Source organism: Chelmon rostratus, chromosome 22 (assembly GCF_017976325.1).
Source record: "Chelmon rostratus isolate fCheRos1 chromosome 22, fCheRos1.pri, whole genome shotgun sequence".
In the NCBI taxonomy this organism is placed as follows: Eukaryota; Metazoa; Chordata; class Actinopteri; order Chaetodontiformes; family Chaetodontidae; genus Chelmon; species Chelmon rostratus.
The window spans coordinates 4,293,555-4,316,434 of record NC_055679.1 but is presented as its reverse complement, the minus strand read 5'-3'; the positions used below and the strand labels follow the sequence as shown (position 1 = coordinate 4,316,434).

General features: G+C 46.0%; 1 protein-coding gene across 4 annotated transcripts in view; it reads right to left on the bottom strand.

Moving 5' to 3' along the window:
- The window catches only part of nav3 (neuron navigator 3), a 190,540-nt gene extending 168,198 nt beyond the window's left edge, over nt 1-22,342 (bottom strand). For all 4 annotated transcript variants that reach the window (XM_041963487.1, XM_041963488.1, XM_041963489.1 and 1 more), the window contains exon 1: nt 22,085-22,342. In XM_041963487.1, the coding sequence (XP_041819421.1) occupies nt 22,085-22,342 (258 nt within the window). The remainder of the gene's footprint in view (nt 1-22,084) is intronic.
- Nucleotides 22,343-22,880: the final 538 nt, after the last annotated feature.

Here is a 22,880-nt window from a genome sequence, read left to right as displayed (position 1 = left end):
CTTATCTGGAGTAAGCGAATTCTTTTCTCTCCAACTGGACAAGGAATAGTCTGATAAGCAATTAGAGGTAAATTGTATTACAAAGCACGAATTGGGCCCAGATGTGTGAAATCTCCAACTGCTGCTTGCATTTAAAAATTGCAAAATAAATGCACGAAGACGGGTTTACACGAGCGGCAGGACAGCAGTGCATGCCTAAAAAGCGGTTTTTACAACTGCATCACAGCAACTGAGGGCAAAGGTGAGAAATGCTTATGTGATCATAGAAAAGTCTTATGAAGTAGAGCTGATAAAAGAAAAAGAATGAAAGTATCAAAAACAATGGAGAGGGAGGCAGAAAGTCCTTTTTCATCAGAGCAAGCAGTGGTGGAAGATTTAAGTGACGAGAGTGCGATTTGACAGAAGGAAAAACGTGAAAACACTATATTAAACAGGAGACTTCTCCAGCCACGCAGTAACTTAGAACAAAATAGGCTGCTATTACCATGATGAAATGCTGAGCTTGTGAATCCCATAAGCTTGTGCAAATATCAACCACCAAACAGCACAGATATTGAGATGGGGGAAAAACGAGCTTAATTATACATCTTCGTTCCTCGCTGAGACAGTTTTCAGGGAGTGTTTTGTTGCCACTGTAACGCTGACCAGAGACGAGCTCAGGTCTCAGCGTCTGCAGCTCACCATCCGTCTGGCTACACCTTTCGCACCCCGGCGATAAAAGCTGAAAATGATAAAGAATGATAAACTGTGCGGAAAACCAGCTGCAGAAGTCTACTTCAAAACGAACAGAGCAAGAAAAGGAAATACGCAGAGGCCTTAACAAGCAATTATATGACCTGCGTCCTAATCGACCACTTAAGGTTTTATTTTCCAGGAACAGAGAATTGTGTTTGTCTCCATTTTCCCCTTCTCCCGTTAACGTTAGCCAGCTTCTCACGGCAATGAAGATTTCCTCTCCCTTTCGAACAACACTGGTTTATTACGACTTGGACCCTATTTTTGTGGTTTTGGGTATCATTTCTATCAGTTGTAACACTGTACCTGCCAAAGTGGATGCTGAGATCTGGGAACAAGCTACAACATGGCCTGACGGGGCAAGAAACATGAGCAGGAAGATGATTGGCCAGGTCTAGAGCCACATTATCTAAACCACTGTGTTTGAAGGTGAAACTGGACCTGGACACACCTGAAATATTGGTTACAATATTACATTTACAATCCTCTTTGCACAGGAAAACTATGGAAGCACGTCAGTCTGTACACGTCAATGGACGTGCAACTGTCAGTTTGGGTAATAATGTTAATGTTCATCTTTGTGTTTGCGTCTAAATCAGTACGATTGACCTGAGGGTTCGTTTACAGCTCATTTCTTCATCCAACCGCCGGCGTTTGTTGCCTCCTCACAGATCTTTTTATCGTGTTGCCGTGTTCTAAGATCTCAGCCGTTAACTCAGTGAGTACAATGTTAGTATTATTGAGAGGAATCACAGTCAAACTATAAAAGTAAGACCCAAGTTGCAATAAAGTCGAATTGCACTTTAATACGATGAGGTCATTTTATGTTAAAAGAAGGCAGACGTTGACCCCCCACATGCTGTCCCTGACTTTGGAGAGCAGTAGAGCCAATGCGCACACACAACAGTTCAAGCACCACTGTTGACATTTGATAGCTTAATTTGCATTTAAATCACACAGCTTTGTGCGTGTGTATTTATTAACTTAATATCATGGATGGGTAAGAAATGATTTATTGCACTATAACCAGCTATTAATTCTCCATCTGGTCTCATCAGCTCATGTTTGTAAGGCAGTTAGCGATTTTTTACATGTTTTTACTGTGCTTTTTATTGAATCATATCTGCAAACCAATGTTCCTCATTGAGAACTGAACTGAACTGTGAAGTGGATCAGACTTGGTCGGAGAGCCAAGTGAAAAGTTGATTCCTCTCCATGCAAAATATCTGCTAACTGGCAATCAAAGCCCTCGTACATTCCCACTATAAAAATTGACCACCGAAACAATTATGACCGCATCTAAATTAGCCCCACTGCACCCTCCCTAAAAACACAATCCATCAAGAAATGTGAGGGAGAGCTGCGGTCTGCATTTCCTCACTGTTTAATGAAATGCCTGGATACAGTCTGAGGCAGCTCCAGCTTCTCAGAGACAAACTAGAAAAGGCTATCACGCAGAGGTCACTTTGCTTTGCACAATCTCACCACATCAGTGATGTTTCCTCACAGATGCCAAGATGTTTTCCTCAAATATTCCAATTAAAAGTACACAAATCAATAACCCTGTCTCCGTCTCACTGTACAACAGGCCAGCAAAGAACTCCCTCTGCATTCTTGGACCTTCTGCAAAGTCACAGAACGTCTGAATACGCGCCATATGCTTTATGACACGGACTCAAAAGTTATTTATCACTGTTGCTGTTTATTATGCTGCTATGAAACTGTTTCCAAGTCAGCGCTGTGTGTGAAATGTGCCTCCGGCTGTGGTGATAAAGTCCTTTGAGGTGCCGGATTTTCTTAGCCAACCTGAAAACTTGCACAATAAGGATGGAACCAGTGTTCGCAAATGACAGGAAACCCTACTCAGGTTCAGGGTTACACACACATTTGTGATTGGGAGAGAGCTGAAAATAGAAACTAACTGAAAGGTATGCAACCTGCACAGCAACCTACAAGGCATGAAAAAAAACGAGGCTAAGAATCATGCTAGCAGCTTGATCAGATTGTGCTCAGGCACAGATGTGCTCTCAGCTAAATGCTACTTTTTGCATGCTAACATGCCCTCAATGATAAGATCCTGTTGTTTAACAGGTACCAAGGTCATCATATTTTGCATTTTTGCATGCTAACATTTGCTAATTAGCACAAAACACAAAGTAAAGCAGAGGTTGACAGGAATGGAGTTCAGTCATTAACCAAAAAAACTGGACAAACTGAAAGCACTTGTATCACAAAGGCTGCTGAAATATATCCAGAGGAAAACATGAATCAGTGAACCAATGAGTGTTCAAAGAGTTATTTCACTCTAAACTGCAGATGAACCTTACAGTGGCATCTGAGGAAAAGAAGGGGCTCACTAAAGTCATCAGGGTTCATCATCGCGTTTTTCCTCCCAATGAAAAGCTGCAGGTTGTGATACAGGAAATGTCTGGGGGTCCTCAGAGCCAGTACCATTCATCTTCTGGGCACCAAACAAATCAGTAGCAAAGTTCATGAAAAACTATCCAATAGTTTTCAAGGTATTTCAGTAAAAGCCCAAAACGTCAAACCGTGGGTGGCGCTGCAGGAAGAGCCAGGAGACCACCACAGTCAGGAGGATTCATCCTCTGAGGAACATGAATGTCTCCACAACATCTCATGGCAATGCATCCAACAGCAGCACAGCTACACGTGTTGAAGAGCATGCATTCTCACTAAATCTACAAGTTGAGCTTCTGTGTTTACAGCACGTATTGAGTGTGAGGGCTTGACGCCAACCCTTCAGCAGACCACCCCTGCATCTGCCTCACTCTCTGCTCACTCACCCACTCTTTCGGCACTTCAGCCATTCTGCTCCGCGCTCACAGCTTCAGTTCCATGTTTTGCTCACTGGATTGAACACGGCCTCGAGGCTGTTAATGTTCCATAGATCCACCCTCCTAAACTGTCTTGTCTATGTGACTCAGTGCATTTCTTGTCGGAAATTCTGACTTCTTGAAGTGAATAACACAATGGAGCAGCCCTCAAAGTGATGATTCCAAGAAGGAAACTTTCTCCACCCCAACTTTCCTCAAATCTCACGTCAACACCTGTAAAGGCAAAACAGCATTATTTATTACATGTTTATATTGCTAAAAGTAACTGTATTCCACAATGTGCAGTGCAGTAAAGCTCGCCAACGTTCCCAAGTATTACTGGCATAATATATTAGTGGTGGCGTCGGTTAAAGAAATTCTTACAGGCGTCTATGTTTTCCTGCTCGTATTTCTGAACTCGTCCAATAGAGCATACAGAGGTTGCAATTACGAGCTAGTAGCTGATAATTTCAAGCTTCTGTCTCAAAATGGAAGGCAACGGGACAGCGAATAGAGGCCTCTCTCCTGACTGAAGCACGCTCAGAATGAGGGAGCAGCAGTGTTGTGGACAGACAGCAGGACTGATGACTTCAGGGGGGACGTGTGCAGTGTTTAGAAGGGTCCACACAGGGGCCTGGGGCTCCCAGCAGCTGACCGGTGTAAACAGTCCCTATCAGTTGACCCTTAGTGCACAGAGCAGGCGACCACCTTTGAGTTTTTTATGATCCTCAGAGCTCCCTGAAGTTCCAGACATTTGGAAAAGCCCAGTGTTTTGTGCTTTCTTGTGTCTCTGGTGTGACAGACACATTCAGGAAAACACTGCTGAAAGAGGCAGGCTTTTGAATTTTGGTGATTTACGACGAAAATACGTTGCACCATAAAAAGCGCCTCTTGGGCCTTGATGTGTTCGCAGTGGGTTGTGAGGAAGACTGGACCCAAATCTGGATATTTGAAAATTTTTATTTATCCAGGGAAGGTTGACTTAGCATGCATGCAGCAGTGCCTTACTTCATACTCACAATGTTCCACACTTTCATGTCTGGGAAGCCTTCATCTGCTGGCTGATGAGTAGCTCCAGCTGAGGACTTAGAGGTCCAATGCCTTGCTCAAGGGCACTTATGCAGACTTAAAAGCTTTTTCATTCAAATCCTCCATCCCATTTTGAAACCACGGTGCTTGTGTGACCTCTGGACCGCCTTTTTCTCAAAGCGAAGGCGACTGAATGAACAGACTAGCTGTGGAAAGTGTGTGCGTGTGTGTGATGACGGCTGTGTGGTGGAAACTGAAGGTGGAGTGGAGGACAAGCAGAGAAAGAAGGAGAAAGACAGAAATCTGCTCTTTCACAGTAAAATCTCCAAGTTGAAAGCTACAGAGGAGGGTGTTGACCGGATGCCAGTGAGCAAAAATGGAAGAAGCGCCAACTCCTAACTGCCTCGGGGTGAGCGTGACTTATCGAAGACTGCAAAGAGTATTGATACAGAAAAACGTGCGGACAGTCGGCTCTGCTGACGGAGGCTTCATGCGATTTTTCCAGTGAGGACAGATGGAGGCTCGCCGCTAAAGAGAACTTACTGGGAAGCGTGTGCAGTCCTGACGCAAGAGGGGCATAATTCCACATGTCACAGAGCATCAATAAATATGTTAAAATATTTAAACAGATTTCCCCTAATTACACCCCTTCTGACCTCTGGATGTGATAGTGCCTCTGGGCCGACCACTTCAGGCTCGTGTTGAAACGACCGCAGATGTAATTCCTCACGTTCGGCGTCCAAGTTCACCCGGGACGGTATTATACTGTGCACCACTTGACAAGGATGGCAGTGCTCACCGGCTCTGCTGCCACCTCCAAGGCAAACATGCTTTTACCCAGTGCGGCTAATGCTCCGGCCCAAAACATTAGCCGAAGTGTCTTATGCTGAGGACAGACAGAGTGCAGCCACTAAGTAAGCTGGCTGCTGTTTCAGCTCGGTGTTCGGGCTTGGCACATTTGAGGACAGCGGTGGAAAATGTAGCCATAATTCCCTCCTAATGTTCCCCCACCTCTTGATACACCGACTGACAAAACGACTCATTTAGGCTCAAGTGTCTCTCTTTACTCTTACCACCTTGCCTCTTCATGAGGGTGACAACTGCAACTAATTCTAACACTTAATAATGTTAAACATTACTGTTACAGCTGAATCCATAAAGACTCATTTATTCTGATGTAACTATCTCCTATTGGATGTTGTTTCAAGTATGACCATATAAGAAAAAAACACAAACTGGAACAACCCCTGCAGATGTAAAACACAATTATACACACCTGCTTTTAACACTAATTTGATATATTACTAACTTTCATACAAAATTTTATTAATGCATCGTTGATCCAAGATTCTTCACAGTAATACAAAAAAGGACCAAAGCATGGCCGTGGATTGACTTCAGGAATACTGCTGTTGTAAACACCATGTTGCAATGCACACACATGCAAACTGATCAGTTTTTCCTCCTGTCGCTGACTTGAGTCATGTTCCCATTGCTCCATTTGGAACTGCTACCCCTTCACAAGATGAAAAGCTTCAGGGTGCGTGCAATTCGAGGCCTGTTTCTGCAGCCAAATATCGAAAATGTCAACTTCCTGGCAAGCGCTGATCACCTTTAATCATCATATTGTAACAGCACTTTCCCCCTTCAGGCTTGTGCAGAATAACTGCAGTGTTAGTGAAGCCTTCATGGCTGTTTAGTTGCAGCTCTATTAATACAATTCATACAGTAAGGCCTTCTGGGCACAATGTCATGTGTTGCACTGTAGATAAAGCTAACAATTCCCTGTGTAAGTCACTGCTAGAGTTTAGGGGCCACCCATGCTAACGATACAGCATGCTCCCATAGTGCTGCAAGGTGCTGCTTTGACATTTTCACTGGAACATCTGTGAAAATGTCAGATATTAAATGGGATAATCTCCAAATCCTGTGGAATGTTTGAACCTAGCCTTTAGAAAGGTGACTGTGGTTCAAGTTAAGACTTTGTGGGGTTGTTTGAAGCAGTTATATGTGGGATAATATACAGCAAGCCGGTCATTATATCGTGACCGCTTTCACATTGGGGTTTTGACTCAACCAGTTGGAGCTTATTTTGCAGTAATAAATGCCTTACTGGACATTAGCCTGCTGATGCACAGCCATTGACTAAGGACACTGTTTATCTAATATGAAACTCTTCTTTATTAACAGTTTTGTTACCTGAAAGTAGGTTACAATCTCCTGCCAAAGCATAGCTTAGCGGGGTTGCAACACATGGAGCTAGCACCCATAGGCTATACTGTAAAAGAAATATAGCATAAGTTTACATACACAGTTTATATACACTTTTAGCAACCTATTGAGATTACAGAAGAAGCTAAGCGCTACGATCAAGCATTTGGCCATTCTGGCTTTCCAAAGTTTGATTGCATAACCTGCAGTTATTATAAAAACACACACACGAGAACCACTGGGCCATAAAATCCTTTTAGCAAGATGGTGTTGAGCATGCTAAGCTGTAAAAATGTCTACATGCTGCTATGCCAAAGGCAGAGGAACCCTCCCAAAATGGGGGTGAAGTGGGTTGGTATAAAGGGTAAACAACTCTGCTATTAAAGTGTTACAGCCGGGGCTTTCAGCGCCAAGTGCTACTCTGGAGTGGAGACCTGGGAAAACAAGGCTAACACATACCCACACATAAAGGCAAACGCACATTCCTCTCTCTTTTTCACACACTCACAGTCTACTCAGGAGTACTCACATGGTGAGTACAAATGTACACAAAAAAAAAGCTAATGCACGCTTTAATTTCACACACATGCTAACACAGAAACGTGTATATATGCATGCTAATTGGTAGCATGGAGTGCATAAATGGTAAAAGGTCTTGCCTGTTTGAAAGTAAAGTGTGTCAGTATCACGCATATTGAGGCCTTACTTGAAATATATGAAAACTGAGTAACCAAAAGAGTACCTGGCTGAGGGTGAAATGTACAAAACAAGAACTGCAACTTTCTGCAGAGCAGGGGAAGAATCTCCCACTCCCACTGTCCCAGTACTCGCCCTTAACCCTCATGGAGTCACTGTTGGTCATGGAGTGGCCCTGTTTCTTGGCGAAAAATGTCTGCTTGGAGAGAAAGTCAAGCAGTCATTCAATGGTGCAAAGTTAGTGGGACATCACTTGGTCAATCTGAAGGGGAGAGGAAGAAATGTGATGCAGCTTTACCATCACTTTAACATCAAGGCTGTTTGGGACGGGTCAGAGTAACTGACAACTTGTTAATTTATCCCAGCTCCTTCATGCCACATTTTGCCCGTATCAATTAACCAAGTCAATCCTGCTGAGCACTCACTGTACTCTATATAATCCAGCCGCTTTCATTCTGAGAGGGAGAGAGGAAGTGACTGCTGGGTGGGAGTGCAGCAGCTGCTGGACTGACCCAGATATCACTCATCGAGTGCAAGTTTGTTGGATGTGGGAGAGGACATTACCTTTCAACCAAAAGGCCCTATCTCCCTCTCACTCTGTCATGTGTGTACTGGGGAAAACGATGTATGCGATTGACCAGCAGACAGCCAGAAGGCCCCCTGAGATCGGCCCTTCCTCCTCCTGCTCATTCAACACATCTGGGGAGCAGCACAGCGATCACAAGGAGGACTCAAACATCCTGGTGAACAGCACAGTCAGCACAAAGGACGGACCCTACGGCCTTAGGAAGCGTAGTCAGTCTGCCTCAGACCCGCTGGTACACAACATTGGGGTAATCTGGACGGCGGTATAAAACAGAACTTTGGCCAAACCGCTTCCAAGCGTTTCCTCCAAAACCTCCAACAGGCTACTTTAAAATGTATATAGTTAGAAAGTGAACCATGTGAGTGGAAAAAAAAGAGCAACATGAATGTTTCACAAAGCAACTCTTGATGTCCCACCCATTTGCAAATAGAGCTACTCATATGATAAAGCAATGGTAATTCAGCAGCTGCTATTGGGTCATTACAAGGCAAAAAAATGTGTGAAAATGCTCAGTTTGACTCCCATAAACAAGAGCACATGTTTGGGTGGTTTTTTACACTGACCGCGGGGTTATGGCACACAGATGCTTTTCTACTGCTGAAGCCTTGCAGCAGATCCTGGATGTGAGCGTATGAAAGTGGTGAGTGAGGAAGAACGCTGGCATTTTGAGCTTCAGTTCGATCCGGCTAAGGAGGTTTGTGATGAGGAAGTGAATTATTTTACCTGCACCTACTCTGCAAAGGCAGAGCACATCGTTATTGCTTTCCAAAGCTAAGACTTCTGTCCTGAAGCAGTTTGTGTGTCTGATTGCAAATCTGTATCATTTTAATTGAGCATGACATTTCATCTTTCCTACTCCCCTAATATTCAACAATACATGTGGCATATTCTGTCCCCTGCACCAGAGGATCCTTACCCCCTAAACACTGCAACTCAAGCCTCCTCCCCAAGACTAATGGCCCCTGTCAAGCACACGGAAATTAATATCAGCCAGCGCAGATCTGACGACGGCGAGGAAAGAAGGGGCTGTGTTTGCTGGTCTCCATGCTTCCATAAATAAAACTGCTCACACTTATCAAGACACTTGTGTGCGATTCACTCTGCGTGGACAGATGGATCGTTTGATTGGTAGGGGGTGTGCATGATCAGATTTTATGCAAAAAAGAACGTGCTCCACGTCAGGTCTCCAAAGATATTTGTTAATTTCCAATATCCCACAAAGGGTCACGTAAAAATTTAAAAAATTTCACTTTTGGCAGATCATGCTGAGGCGATTGAATCCTCCCCACTGACACATAAGATGTGGACGCACTGGCAGAGCTTTCCTCAGCTTGGATTTTGCGGCCCAAAATGTATTTCTGTTGGGTCGTCTTGACATGAAGCACCTGGCCCACAATGCACCCACCTCCCAATCCCACAAGATCAGCCTGGCATATGCTTTTAGACCTCCACCCTTGATCCACTTCTTCTTCTGCTCTCACGCCCTTTCCCAACTTGAGTCAAATGGCTCGACTCCAACTGTAACCTACTGAGTAATATTTAGCTCCTTAAATCATGGTGCAAGGCAGTGTCCCTGACACAACCACCACTATTTCTTCTCTCCCTTCAGGCTCACACTTTTCCTTCGCACCCTCCCAATTTCCTTCCCACACATCTCAACCCCCACCTTTTAGGTAGCTTACCTTCAGCTGTTCTCTCCACAAGGCCAAGAAGAGGGAGCCAGATGCAGAGAGCGATTAAGGCTTTAAACCTGAATGATGTGCCTGCATCTGCTTCCAATCCAGAGGCAAGTTAACTCCTACCATCCACATCTTCTTTGAATGAACACTGAATAATAAAATACACAGTGCTGCCACTCACTCTCCCTTCTCCGAGTGACCATCCCATGGACTGAATGCTTTCAACCCTTGCACTTCCTGGTCCTTCAAGGGTGGAAGAGTCACACACCAGCTTGGGTCACGGGCTTTTTGTGAAGTACCTTGCATCAGCCTCTCCACATGAATCACATCCTCTCGACTCACTCTAATTACACTCAAATCATCTTTTCTATCCCTTTCCTTGGCTGTCCTCTCCTGTGCATTTTTTTCCAAGCACCTCCCTGCGCTTGCTCATATAATTAAATTAAGAAAAGAAGCTGACCTGTTGATAGAGTTGGCAAAAATCCAAGAGGGAAGGAAATCTTGAACATTATCTTCCTTTTGCTTTGGACAGAAAGGCTTCGGGCTAAATTTTGTGCATCTCTTTAAGACATCTTCATTGGAAATTAGAGTATAGGGCAACACAAAAGCCTCTTGTCCTTTATTTCTGAAGGCTTTGACTTTGGTTGGACAAGCTATTGGCAAGAAGCCCACCAGCACGTGAACCCTGGTAGCTGCTACAAGGAACCTCTTGTCCTCTCATTACGACTACAGTAATGAGTCTCTTCAGTCCAAGATGGCCGACAGCCCTTCCTCATCATTAAGGGATTATGAGGGTAAATGTTTGCTCATTTACCCAAGCTTTCTGGACCACCACAAGTCTCCCTTGAGGGATCATGTATGACCTGAACCCTCAACCTATGAACCCATCACCGAGGCAATGACCGTCCAATGTAGACAGAGACACAGATTCTTTGTGTGGGCAATTCACCTCTCCTTTACCACGTGAGGCCGGCCATTATGCCATTAAGAAGATTATGCTGAAAAATATGAGCCCTAAGAGTGAGTGCTATTCATCAACGGCAATAGAGAAGAAATTGTTCCTTGTTTGGCAGGGGGGGGATCAAGATTAACAGACTCCCATCAGGTGTTAGATTTGGCAGCACCACTGTCCTAGTTGCAGATGCAATTCAACAAACACACTGCTTGTTTAAGTGACAACAATCAAGGCGCCTGTTTGGGAGAGGAAATGAGCAGAGCTTCAAAAGCCCTCGGAGGACGCATCAACAAAAAAAACCCAGGGTAGTTAAAAGCAAGCATGAGCTTTCACGTGGGAGCAACAACAACAGCAGCAGCAGCCAGTAAATAAAACCAAACTCCAATGTGTGTCAGGAGACTTATCCTGTGAGAAAACTTGCTCGGGCCCAAACAGCAGAGCTTTGTTGGCCATGTGGGGAGGCCAGTGGAGAGAGGCGGAGGAGGAAGGAGGGTGAGGAGAGAGCGAAAGGGGAGGGTGGACTTAGACTTCAGCTCCCCATCTCTGGAGACACTGTCAAGGATCGGGAGTTTGTGTTCAACACTCATTAATGGCAGAGTTAATGGACTTTATGGGCAGGCTTAATACAGCGCAATAAGGTTGTGATGTTGAGGCGGAAATGACTTCTTTTAATAGGGAGGTGCTTTGTACTTTGGTGGAAAACAGGCCCACCTGCGGCCCAGAGGAACAGCACTATGAAGACTGCAGAACAGCAATAGAATAACCCTGAGAATGGAGTGTAGTAAGCTACTGTGGGATGGATGTAGATCAGTAAGACCTCACATATTGTCAAATAATGGGATGAACTGAAAAATCATCACTCATTCATTTCCTCGATCTGGCTGTTCCCATTCCAGGTTGCGGTGGGTCTGTGTGTAACCCAGCATGCTGTAGATTGTCATTAAGTGTGATGTATAATCACGCCAATGAGTGATTGAGTCTCTGCAACACACTTCGCTTACATGTCTATAAACTCGGAGTGGCGACACACACGAACACGGCGTGTACATGCAAGTCACACACGTGAAGAGCTAGGGCCAGGAATTGACTCCGAACTTCTTCCTGCTGTGAGACAGCAACATTACAAACTCAACCACCGAGACTACTCAATGACTGCTTCATAATTTACATTACTGTAAAAGACCTCATTTCATTTCATTTCATTTTTATTGACACAGACGCACAGACATGGACACGCACCCACAAGGCTCCAGTTGCAGCTCTGCAACTTGCAGTTTCACACTCAATTTACTGTTACCAAAAGGCCATGGACACATCAAATGCTGCCACAATGCTCTCCAGACAGGCCAGAGGCTGGAGGGGTCACGCACCACTGAGTGGGCCTATGACCTCATGACTACATTAGGATCGCTGAGTCCGCCTCGATCTTTCCGCAAACTGTAAACCTCTGAGAGCTGTCTCTCAGTGTGTCTGCAGCATCGCACTGACGCTGCCAGGATCACTCTGGAAAGGCCCGGTGACAGCTGACTCGCATTTCAGATTTGAAATCTCAGGTTTCAAAACATTCCCCCATAAGCGGATTTTAAAATTCAGACGAGGAAACCTTTCTCAACTAATGGATTCATTCGCATGGCATTCACATATAAACAAAAGCTGTCGAAGGATGTTTCTCAGTATGTTGTGTGTCTTCTTGTTTGCGTCTGACTAAATTTACCACCTGTAGCAGAAGGCATGATGACTTTTTCTAAGACAACGCAAGGGTCAAGTTGCATATGGTAGTGCAATTCCCATCAAATATACACAAAATGTCTCACAGGGCATCTCTGCTCAGAGTGAACATACAGAAATATATGAGAAAGCGTAATGATTTCCATTTGGCATTTTATTGGCCCTTACATAAGCCGCGCTCAGACAAAATGCAGAAAATAAGAAAAACCGACATGTCTGGATTGAAAAAAAAAAGTGGAAAAATAATGAGAACATAGATGCTGGTTGTGGGTAATGATGAGTCTAAATGTGAGGGCTAACCGCTCCAAAAAAACATGTGTGCTCGCTCTGTTAAGCGCCCTGTAAAAGCCTGTGCCAAGGGAGGGTACAGCAACCAACCACCACCCAGCATCCCACCAGAGCGAGCTTTTCATCCCGCCAGCTGCGTCTGAGGGTTGGTTTGTGTTTTTATTTATCAAAAACATCCAACAGTCGAGCCTTGAATGCAACCCGTGCATGGCTGATGGATGCTGTTTTCGGCAGCGCTCTGTTTCACATTCAAACATTCGCACCTGGGAAGTAGCAACCAGCTTTTTACTGAGGAGCTTTACTGGGGCTACTGAAGATGAAGCTGCCAGTTGCAAACCCCTCTCATCTCTTTGAACTAGCAAACACGTCCAAGCTGCAGCCATCCCAATAACAACTCCACTATTCTCCATTTTTCTCCAGACAGGGGGAACCTGGCAATATCATCTTGGTGCTTATCATCAGAAACAAAGACTGTTACTTTCACGGCAGTGTAATTTTTACTTTGAGGGCCTGTGGTGCATAATCAGCAGCTAATTTGTGTTTTGACTCGCTTTTTCTCTTCACTTTCTATAAAATGAAGCATATTCAGTGCTGTGCTTGCTACACGAGGGCCTTTTTTTTACTCTAAATCGTGGTGAATAGTGTTTTCTTATAGCAGGAAATGTTGAAAAGCGTTAAATCTAGTTCTCCTCCTTTCTGAAAACCTGATAATCATTTAGCTCGTAGGCGCATTATTAGCCTGCACTTTAAACTGTACATATATGTGGAGCGACATTAACTCCCAGGAGCACCCCTCTTCTTCCCAGGTGCCTCGAAAGTGCCAAGAAACACCGTCATCATGTTGACAGTAAGTGACCTACTGCCGCTGCTGTGTAAGCTGTGAGTTAATACCACGGAGACCACTCACGTGACTCATCAGCAATCACTCTCCCAGTAAGTATAAATATAACACAGATCCACAGAGCCGTGGCCCTTGTTAGCATGTGTTACAGGATATGTTAGGATGTTTTCCTCCCTGTCCATGGCCGGTCGGGCACTTTTGATACTTTTGATGTGGCCTTCACAGATGTTTCCTCGCAGTTGTCTCAGTCACGGTTAAACATGCTGCAGAGATAAAGATGAAAAGGTGGCTGAACAACTGGAGGAGGAGGTAAGGAAGAAGGGAAGAGAAGAATGACCTATTCGTTCAGCAGAGGAAAGGCTATCTGTGACAGCTGGAGAGACAGAACTGGGCCAGGTGTGTGTTAACTCTCTCCTGCTGCTTTTCTCATTACGAATATCACCGAGGAGAGTTAGACAGAGAAAGAGGAAGAAAGGTGGAGGAAAAGATGATGGGGGAAAAAAAGAATATGACAAAGGGCGGGGGCTGGGGGGAGGGGGAGGGGGTTAAGGTCAAAGGAAAATACCAGTAAGTGAGTTGGAGGGAGTGGAATACAAGAAAGGCTCCAGTCAGGAGAGACAGAAAAAGGAGGCCAGGGAAGGACTCAGAGAGGAATGCTGGGAATGGGAAAGAGGAGACAGACAGTGACAGGAGACGGAGTGGAAAAAAGAAGTGCCGGGAAGATGTGAAAAGAAGGGATTGAGGGGAGAATAAAGGAAGGAGAGAAGGGGACGCTAAGAAAACACAGCAGACAGAGAGACTGCTGACAGACAGCTGAAGAGAGACAAATGAAGGAAATCTGAGGTGGAGGTAAGGATGATCTGCCACCGCCACACACTCAAAACATCCTCTGTCTCTCTACTGACCTTATATCCACCTCCGATGACCACCGGCGCCAATCAGAATGCTTGATTAACTGACTTTTAATTCAAATCTGTTGGTCATTGACACATCATACTATAACTCAGCACGGAGAGGCAAAGTCTGATCACCTGCCTGCAGGCCCGAGGGCGAGAATCACCTGTAGGACCCTCAAATTCTTTACGCCATGAAGTATCCATGTACCATGTTACCTTTAAGAACCAATGTGGTGCTCAGTGCTTACACACAACTGTAAACTGCATGGTCATTTTGGAGGATGCAGGTTGTGGTGCTGTTGAACTGAACTGTAACTGAACACTTCCAGCTAAAAAGTGAGCACTATGAGCTTCATGAAGCTTCATTTACTGCAGGACTGTTGCATTAGACTGTGTTAGTTTCTGTCAAATAAACTGACAGCTGAGTGTATGAACAGTGGTGATCCTGCAAAACTGCAAACAGCTCTATGATGACCAAGTTACCATCATTTCTCTCCACTTGTGCCAGCAAAACTAATGAATTCACATCGAAAGAGTCAAGGTTCTGCGGTATCTGGGCAAACATACATGCACGAGATGGGGTGTCTGCAAAGGCATCAATCTAAATAATTGCGCGTCCAGTGTGTGTGTGCACGCTTTGAAGTGTGTTGTCTTGGCATATTACCAACACTGTTTAGAGAGACCACTGTTTAGAACACCCTCATCCATCTATAGTCACACATAGCAGGGTCAGACAGATGTATTTACATAGAATATGAGAAAGTGTGTTTCTGTCTCGACTGCATGCTCCTTTTGCTTCTCCATGTTTTGCGTTTCTTCTTTTCTGGCATTAACGAGCCAGTGAACCGTCCCTCTCCTGGATCATTTAGCAAGCCTACCTTTGAACTAGCAGAAGGCCTAGAGCAAGGGTGTGCGTGCATGACTGTGTGTGTGTGTGTGTGCGTGTGCTGGTGCCATACCAGCCTCTGCATGAGAGCAGGGCTTACTTTTTTTTTTTTTTTACACACATACACCCGCTTACACGGTTTCCTGCATCCAATCACTTCCATGATGCCTCGCACACAAGCAGAGTTGAAAGCATGGGACAGAAACCTCAGAATATGATGAGACAATGACAGGGCAGCGACGAGCTTTGCCTGCTTTAATCTCAGTTTTTTGTTGAATTGTGGAACCTCGGGCCAGAGAGAGCGTGGAGCCTTAAAAACTAGGGCTGCTGTGAGGGGCAAAACATGCAGCCTGCCTAAGTGTCCATGAGCAAGGCACTGAATTACCAACAGCTCTAACTTCATAGCTTAGTATTAAATTCAAGGGCAACATGAGGTCAGAATGGGCCACAAGGAAACTCCTTTGTGAATTTCCGTGAAAATGCATCCCTGCTGTACTCATGGACTTGTTTTGCACCGAGTGTTATTTTTCTTGGTGTTTTGGAGCGAACACTCTGACTGTACTTCCAGGGGAGGGTATTTTTAACTGGTGTGGCTGTACTGTAAACACCAGCCGCTCTGTGTGTTCTCACTCCAAGATTTAAACACCGCGGCCGACAGCAGACTCCCCGCGGCACGAAAGGCAATGAAATACTGTGTGCGAGACAAAAAGCACAGGGGGAAGGAGGGGGGAGCGAGCACTGGAAAGCATAATATTGCCTCAGATATTCCCCCGATTTCGACCCAGGGGTCATTAAGGAATCTCGGCAGTGTGGGGGAATGTTGCAGAAGTGGACAGGCTAGTGCAAAAAATGTGAGTGAGTCACATTAGCGGTAGTCGTTCAGCTACAACATATGTTAACTTAATCTGATCTTTTTTTCACATTTCTGTGCTTAATTTGATAATCTTATGGTTCAAAATCATGTGTTAGACCAAAAATCACTGCCATGTTTCCAACTTGGACCGTGCCAATGGAGCTGAGGTGGACTCTCCTGTTAACACATTATTTCTGATTGGCTGAACAGACCACAGGCTGTTGACCTTCATACTGCAACTGCCACTAAAGTTGCAAGGGTAAACTAATGCAGGGCTGCAGCAAGACTGTGGCAGAAAAGCACAGTAACAAGCTTGGCCTTCATCCTTTTGTTATGCGTGTCAGCGGTTTCAACCAAAGCAATTTTCATGCCAACTCTCACGACATTCTATGCTGAGGCTGGAGAAGTAGTGGTTTCCTTTTCAAGAATGCAATTTAGGATCAATGAGAGCCTCACAAGCGCTCCAGGCTCATCGCAGTGGCTTTTAAAGATCACTGCATGGCCTCGTTGGCTGGAAGAAGAAGTGCAAATATAGCAGCGCTGCTTCTTCCTGCTCGTTAGCGTTCACACCTCCCTCACGACGACAACTTCTCTTCCAGATATGGTGTCCCTCACGCGGCGAGTCAGACCACCCATGACTACAACACGTTCAGACACCCCTGTCAACCCATCCGATCCAACCCGCCCCCCTAGTCTCTCTGCTGGAACAAGTTGGCCCCATCTCGCTCCCTGCGTTCTCTCTGTTGTTTCAGCAGTGTCAGAGTCATTCGAGGGGGCAAGAGCGAGAGCTGAGTGAGAGCCAGAAAGAGCTTTGACCACTGACGTGCTGGATAAAACCATGAACGCATCACTGCTGAAATTGTGGTTAATTACAGTTCAGATAACTTGTAGCCAAATTATCTAATGTTCTACAAGCTTCCTATTAAAAATCCTCCTTTGCAGGGCTCTAAATGTCAGGTCCTAACAGATGCAATGTCACTGTAAAGAAGCTAATAAATGTAAATGCTGATTATGAGTGACTGTGATTACAGAGCAAAGCGCATATTTTTCTCATGCATATGAATTTATGAAAGCAGTCTGTTTAGTTTTACATAAAAAATGCATTTGCTTTCTAAATATTGCAGCACAGCTCTGTGTGGACGGTATGATCAAGGCCTGCAAGTATAAGTCTGTGTATGTTTATCTTCATTTCAACTTTGCCGCAATTATATATCACAGAACCTGGATTACTGGGGCGATACCACTTTAAAGCTTGTAAACGGCTTGATTGCTTGATGGAGTGTTTGCAGCAATTCAGTTTTTGTGTGCATGCAAATGCAGCTGCTGCAGTGTGAAAGCCTCGCATGCAGACACGGGCAGAAAAAACTGAAGAAAATGAGAGAAAGTGATAAAAAAAAGCAACAAAAAAAAAGGGAGTGAAAGAGGACAAGCGAAACAGACAGTTTCAGGCCCACCCAGAGGAAGAGAAAAAGGGAGGCAGAGGGTTGTTTACATTCTGCTCACTCACTCAAACTCACTGGACCCCGACATTATTCCCTGGGGCAGTCCACCTCGCCTTCCTACTTTGAACCCACCCATGTTGTTGTAGAGAGCAGGCCAGAACAGGAGATGCATCAAACAAGAAAAATATACAACTACAGACCCTGATTATTCTCCAGTCCACAACACACACACACACACACACAGAAAGAGGATCAACAGGATGTTTTTTGTCCTCTAAGTGGGTGAGTGTGTCTGGCACTTGTCCGCACTTCCGGCAAACATTTGTGTACTTATTCTGGAGGAGCAACATTCCGGCATGAGTTTTCACCGACATCAGAGGCCAGAAAAAATAGCAGCCTGCAAACGGTCATGACTGGTGTATACAACGTCTCTGAGATAAAGACATCCAGCATGACTCACACAAGAGACGGCCTGTTGTAGAAGACTGACAGCAGAGAAGGATAACTTCATAATTAATTCACAGTAGGTACATCTGGTATTGGAAATACTCCATGTGTGAACCCAACTGAAGGCTGTACAGTTGTTAAGTCATTTTATTTTAATACATCTCTCAACAAGACCTGTAACTAGGCACAACAAGGACTTGCGTGGTGACTCGAAATGCTGAACTATCTGACCTGGCCGAGTCTTCATCATGCCGGAGAACTTCATTCAGTAATTGGCTGAATTCTCAGGGTCCAGACCAAAAAAGGAGATTGGACATGAGAGGAGTGAGCTCATCACTGGAGTGTCATTATTCTGAATGTGACATTTGCAGAGCAGGTTGTTAAATGAACTGAACTCAAATCATAGGCACAGACATGAGATCAATCCCATAGCCACACACACGCAACACGCACACACACACACACACACACACGTACACGCTTTATCAAGGATGAGTAAAGATGAATGCAGTCAACATCATTTGTTCTTCTGTCATGCTGTAGATTTAATAAAAAGGTGTGAAGCAATCTTTACTCTTGCCACAAAAAAAAATTCAAATTAGCCACTAAATAAGTTCCTGCTCTGTGTGATCTGGACAGATGCCAAAACTCCTGATGCACAAGATAACTCCCTATCAGTGGCGGTGGCGCTGACACTTCATTAAAGCCCAGTCATCTCAGATAAGCCGTTCATTCCACTCGTCATCCCACGGCGCCCGAGGCAGTGGCTGATGCGAACCGTCGGCGCAGAGTGCAACAGGAAGAGCAAACGTCTCGCCTCGTTCTCATCTCCATCACGGAGGGGAAGTGGGGAGCCCCTGACAGCCCAAAATCATGGACAGATTCAGACGGGAGCCCTCGGGAGAGCGCAGGTGTTGCACAACGCCACCGAAGACGCCGGCCACCTGCTGATGTTTGACGTGAGCATCAGTCATGTAAGTTAGCCGGGGGCACCTGCAGACACGCAGGCTGCAGACAAAGCCAAGTGATTCGCTGAGCCACAGTCAAAATGATGTGATGTGACGCCATCAGGAGGAGGTTTAGGGAAGTATTAGAATTTACAGGGTGTTGATTTCACACATTACCAGGTTTTCTTATGCTAAAAACACCAATGGTTTAAGTTTAACAAGTCAAATTACGCAAAGGCAAAAGTCAAGGCAATGTGCCGACGGTGATGCTGCATTTTTGGTTGCAACATCACAATCACAGTGTTTAAAAACGCACCAGCTGTGGTTTCTACAAACATGTGTAAGGTAACAAACACCTGTGCGCAGACGGAAAATGCAGACACAACTTGTGGACACTTGCGTAACGCCGGGTGCAGTCCATTGTGCAGTGCTGTAGATCCGCGAGGGATTATCCACCACACAATACGTGCAGACGGCACTAATGCAGCTGCGATTAGCTGGAACTAATTCTGAATGGTGCCTGAAATTAACCTCGTCTGGGCATCTTAATTGTGCCCTCCGCGCACCACGAGACGGCCCGGTAGCACCCCGCATCACTTTGAGTGCAGCGGTCATCCAGTGAGGCACGGTTACATCTGTTACATGTGGAACCTCTCCACCCAAACACAGCGGAGGGTCTTCAGCGTCAGGCTGAATCGCAGATCGAATTTGTTTCAGTAGAGCTAAAGATCCTCTTGCACCTCGTCCATCAGGCCTGCTGTGTTCTGCAAACACCCTACCAAAGAAAAAACACCAAACCTCCCTGCTTTGTACTTACTTATTTTTCCTGCACTTCTGCAGGTACAGGAATATTATCAGAATATTATGGGATGCTGATTCTTGCATTTCTACCATCTTTTAAATTCATGGTGTTCAGCAGGACTGACACACAAAAGAAAAAATAACACAGAGATCATTATAAATGGGTCATGGGTCAAACGCTCCTTCGATTAACCAATTTGTTGATCAAACAGGTGGGATTTTCCACCACCGCCAACGAAATCTCAAACTTAAAAAAAATAATTGTTCTAACTTTAGCAAACACCACCCAGGGTAGGATATGTTTAACCCCGGGCAAACAAGCCAACACATGCTGGCACTATTGTATATAAGGGGGGGGTTGCAAATGCACTGACAGGCATGCAGTCACGGTCATGCACTGCACATGTGCACACGCGCACAATCCTACGCTTGATCCCGCTTGATAATAGGACCCGAAACCAAACAAGGAGTGTTGGTTAATGTGAAGGAGTAATGACAGCGTTTACTCCACCTTCTCTCCCTTTTTTCCTCTGTAAGCCTAGAGAGTAAAGCTCTTAAGGGACTACACAACACAATTAGAGAGACTAATTACCCCCTCCATACCTCCAGTTCCTCACCCACACCGACAGGCTGGGGCAGGCAGGAGAGCTCCGCCTGCCTACGAGCTTCCCAAGGACAGCGACTACAGCACGGAGCACTGATTGTACCTTTCAGACAATTTAGGGGATGCTGCATCCATAGGAGCAGCAGAACAAGGCTCAAAAGATGCACTTGCAGCATTTCATTTCAGAAGAGCGTGAAGATGATAGTAGATGAGGGGGTAGTTGTGCGGAAGCCTGCATGAAGGGTTTCATTTTCAGAATATGATGTGAGATGGAAGATGACAGGAGTCAGATCAGCCTTCAGCTTCATCTTCCTCAAACACCGATAAAAAAACAACTCTAAGAGGAACCCGGTTGTCTTAACAAGCCAATAGTCAAGCTGAAGTTGCCAGTTAAGCGGCAGGTTAATGATGTACACCCCCCCCACACACACACACACACACACACACACACAGACCCCCACCCTCGTAGTCACCCTGCAGGCGATTTGGAATCAGCCACGGACACGCTGGGAGGATTTAGAAGCAGGGGAGCGCCGACCCGCACTTTGATGTCTCCTGCCCACGTTTCCTCTGGGTCACGAGGAAAAATCAGCAGCCTTGTTCGGTATCAAACGTCTGAGAGCCAGAAAAAGAATCAGGGTCAGGGAGTCTCTGCATTTTTTCTGTCTCTGCCGGGAAGTCCTGCAACGGCAGAGAGAGGCAGCGTGGAGGGTGGAGGGGAGGTGGGGAGATCAACCGGCCAAACAGGAAAGTTTCAGTTTGTTCGGTCTGACAGCTCTGGATGTGGGACGGGCCGAGGCACTGCTGAAACTATTTGGCGGGGAGTTTTGAAAAGCTCCTTCCTCCTCAGGACGGACCGACCCCGCCTTCTCCGCTGCAGCCCGAGAAACTGAGCCAAACACTTCTGCAAAAAGGACAGGACTTGGCACAGCCTGCGCTCGGTATGGTGAACCACTTAATGATCGTCTATTAAAGCATCTGCAACATTTTGATGCTCCTGAGGGTATTAGGAATATGCTCTGGGAATGAGGGGGCACGCCGGCAATCTATCTGAAATATTACCCTGCATGGGAGACAGAGTGGGGGAGACAACCAGGGGAAAAGAGCATATTCGTGTTCCTCCGATCTTTGGGGCTTCTCAGGTGACACCCATTACCCTTGTATTGGCTTTCCTCCCCGTAGAAGAGCAGACATGGTTCACTTCCCAGGTGAGAGTCCTAATAGTCTAGACTAAATGCTTCAAAACGCACAAACCCTTAAACTCCCCTATCCACACACACACACACACACACACACACACACACACACACACACACTGATCAGCAAATTATGTGCAGACTGAACGGGCAGCAGGATGAGGTAATACACTGACAGTGATACATGACTCATCCAGCTCCCCTCTTACTTGATGACAAAAAAACAGCGACGTCACCCCGCCGTAGCGCACATGACTCATCGCCGTGTGCTCGAAGTCTCAGACAGACACCTGCTCACACCGACAGACAGCGAGGGAGAGAGAGAGAGAGCCCGGCCGGCCTGACACCTGTGGAGCGTCACGGCGCTGCCTGCCCTGTGTGCAGATGCACTAAACAGACACACAGCGAGGGTCTGTCCACCTCCACTAACCTTGCAGATCTTGCTCTCCTCTGTCTCAGCCCTGGGCTTCCTTTCAGGCGTCCTCTCCTGCTGGTACTCGGACTTGATTGACAGCTGGCAGGAGAGCCCCGGGGCGCCCTCACCCGCCCTGAGCTCCTGCTGCCGGGCCATGAAGCCCTGCGAGGCGGCCGCCCTGACTGCGCTGGGGATGGGGAGAGCAGTATGCACTGGCTTGGTGCCCACGGCGGAGGGTTGCCTGAGCTTGGAGGCTACGCCAACCACCGGCATGGTACTTCCCAGGCACAAAAAAATAATAACACGGGAGCGTGTGAGGAGGTCCAAAAAGTACCGTGAGGAAGGGGGAAGAAATCTGCAATGGCTCCTACTGATGTCTGGCACAGGAAGGGAAGGAAAAACAAAAAAAGAAAAAGAAAAGAAAAAGAAAAAAAAACAGCAGTTGCCTCTCAGACTGAGAGGAAAGCAACTGCCCTCATTCTGTAGCCTACAGCAAGCAGGACTCACAGAAACTGAGAGGGCTTCTCCTTCCTCCCTTTCACTCCCTCCTCCTTCTCCTCCCACAAGCAACACTCCTCCCTCCCCTTCCCTCTCTCTCTCTCTCTCCCTTTCTCTCTCTCTCTCTCTCTCTCTCTCTCTCTCTCTCTCTGAAGTGTACCACAAAGTCAGCCTGAACAGTTCAAGGGGGGGTGAACTCCTCTGGAAGGTATAACCACCACTCGGCAAAACCGTGATTACTGAGACCTGGCTGAGTGTGTGTGTGTGTGTGTGCGCGCGCGCTCTCCAACACAACTGTCAAAACAGCCCTCTT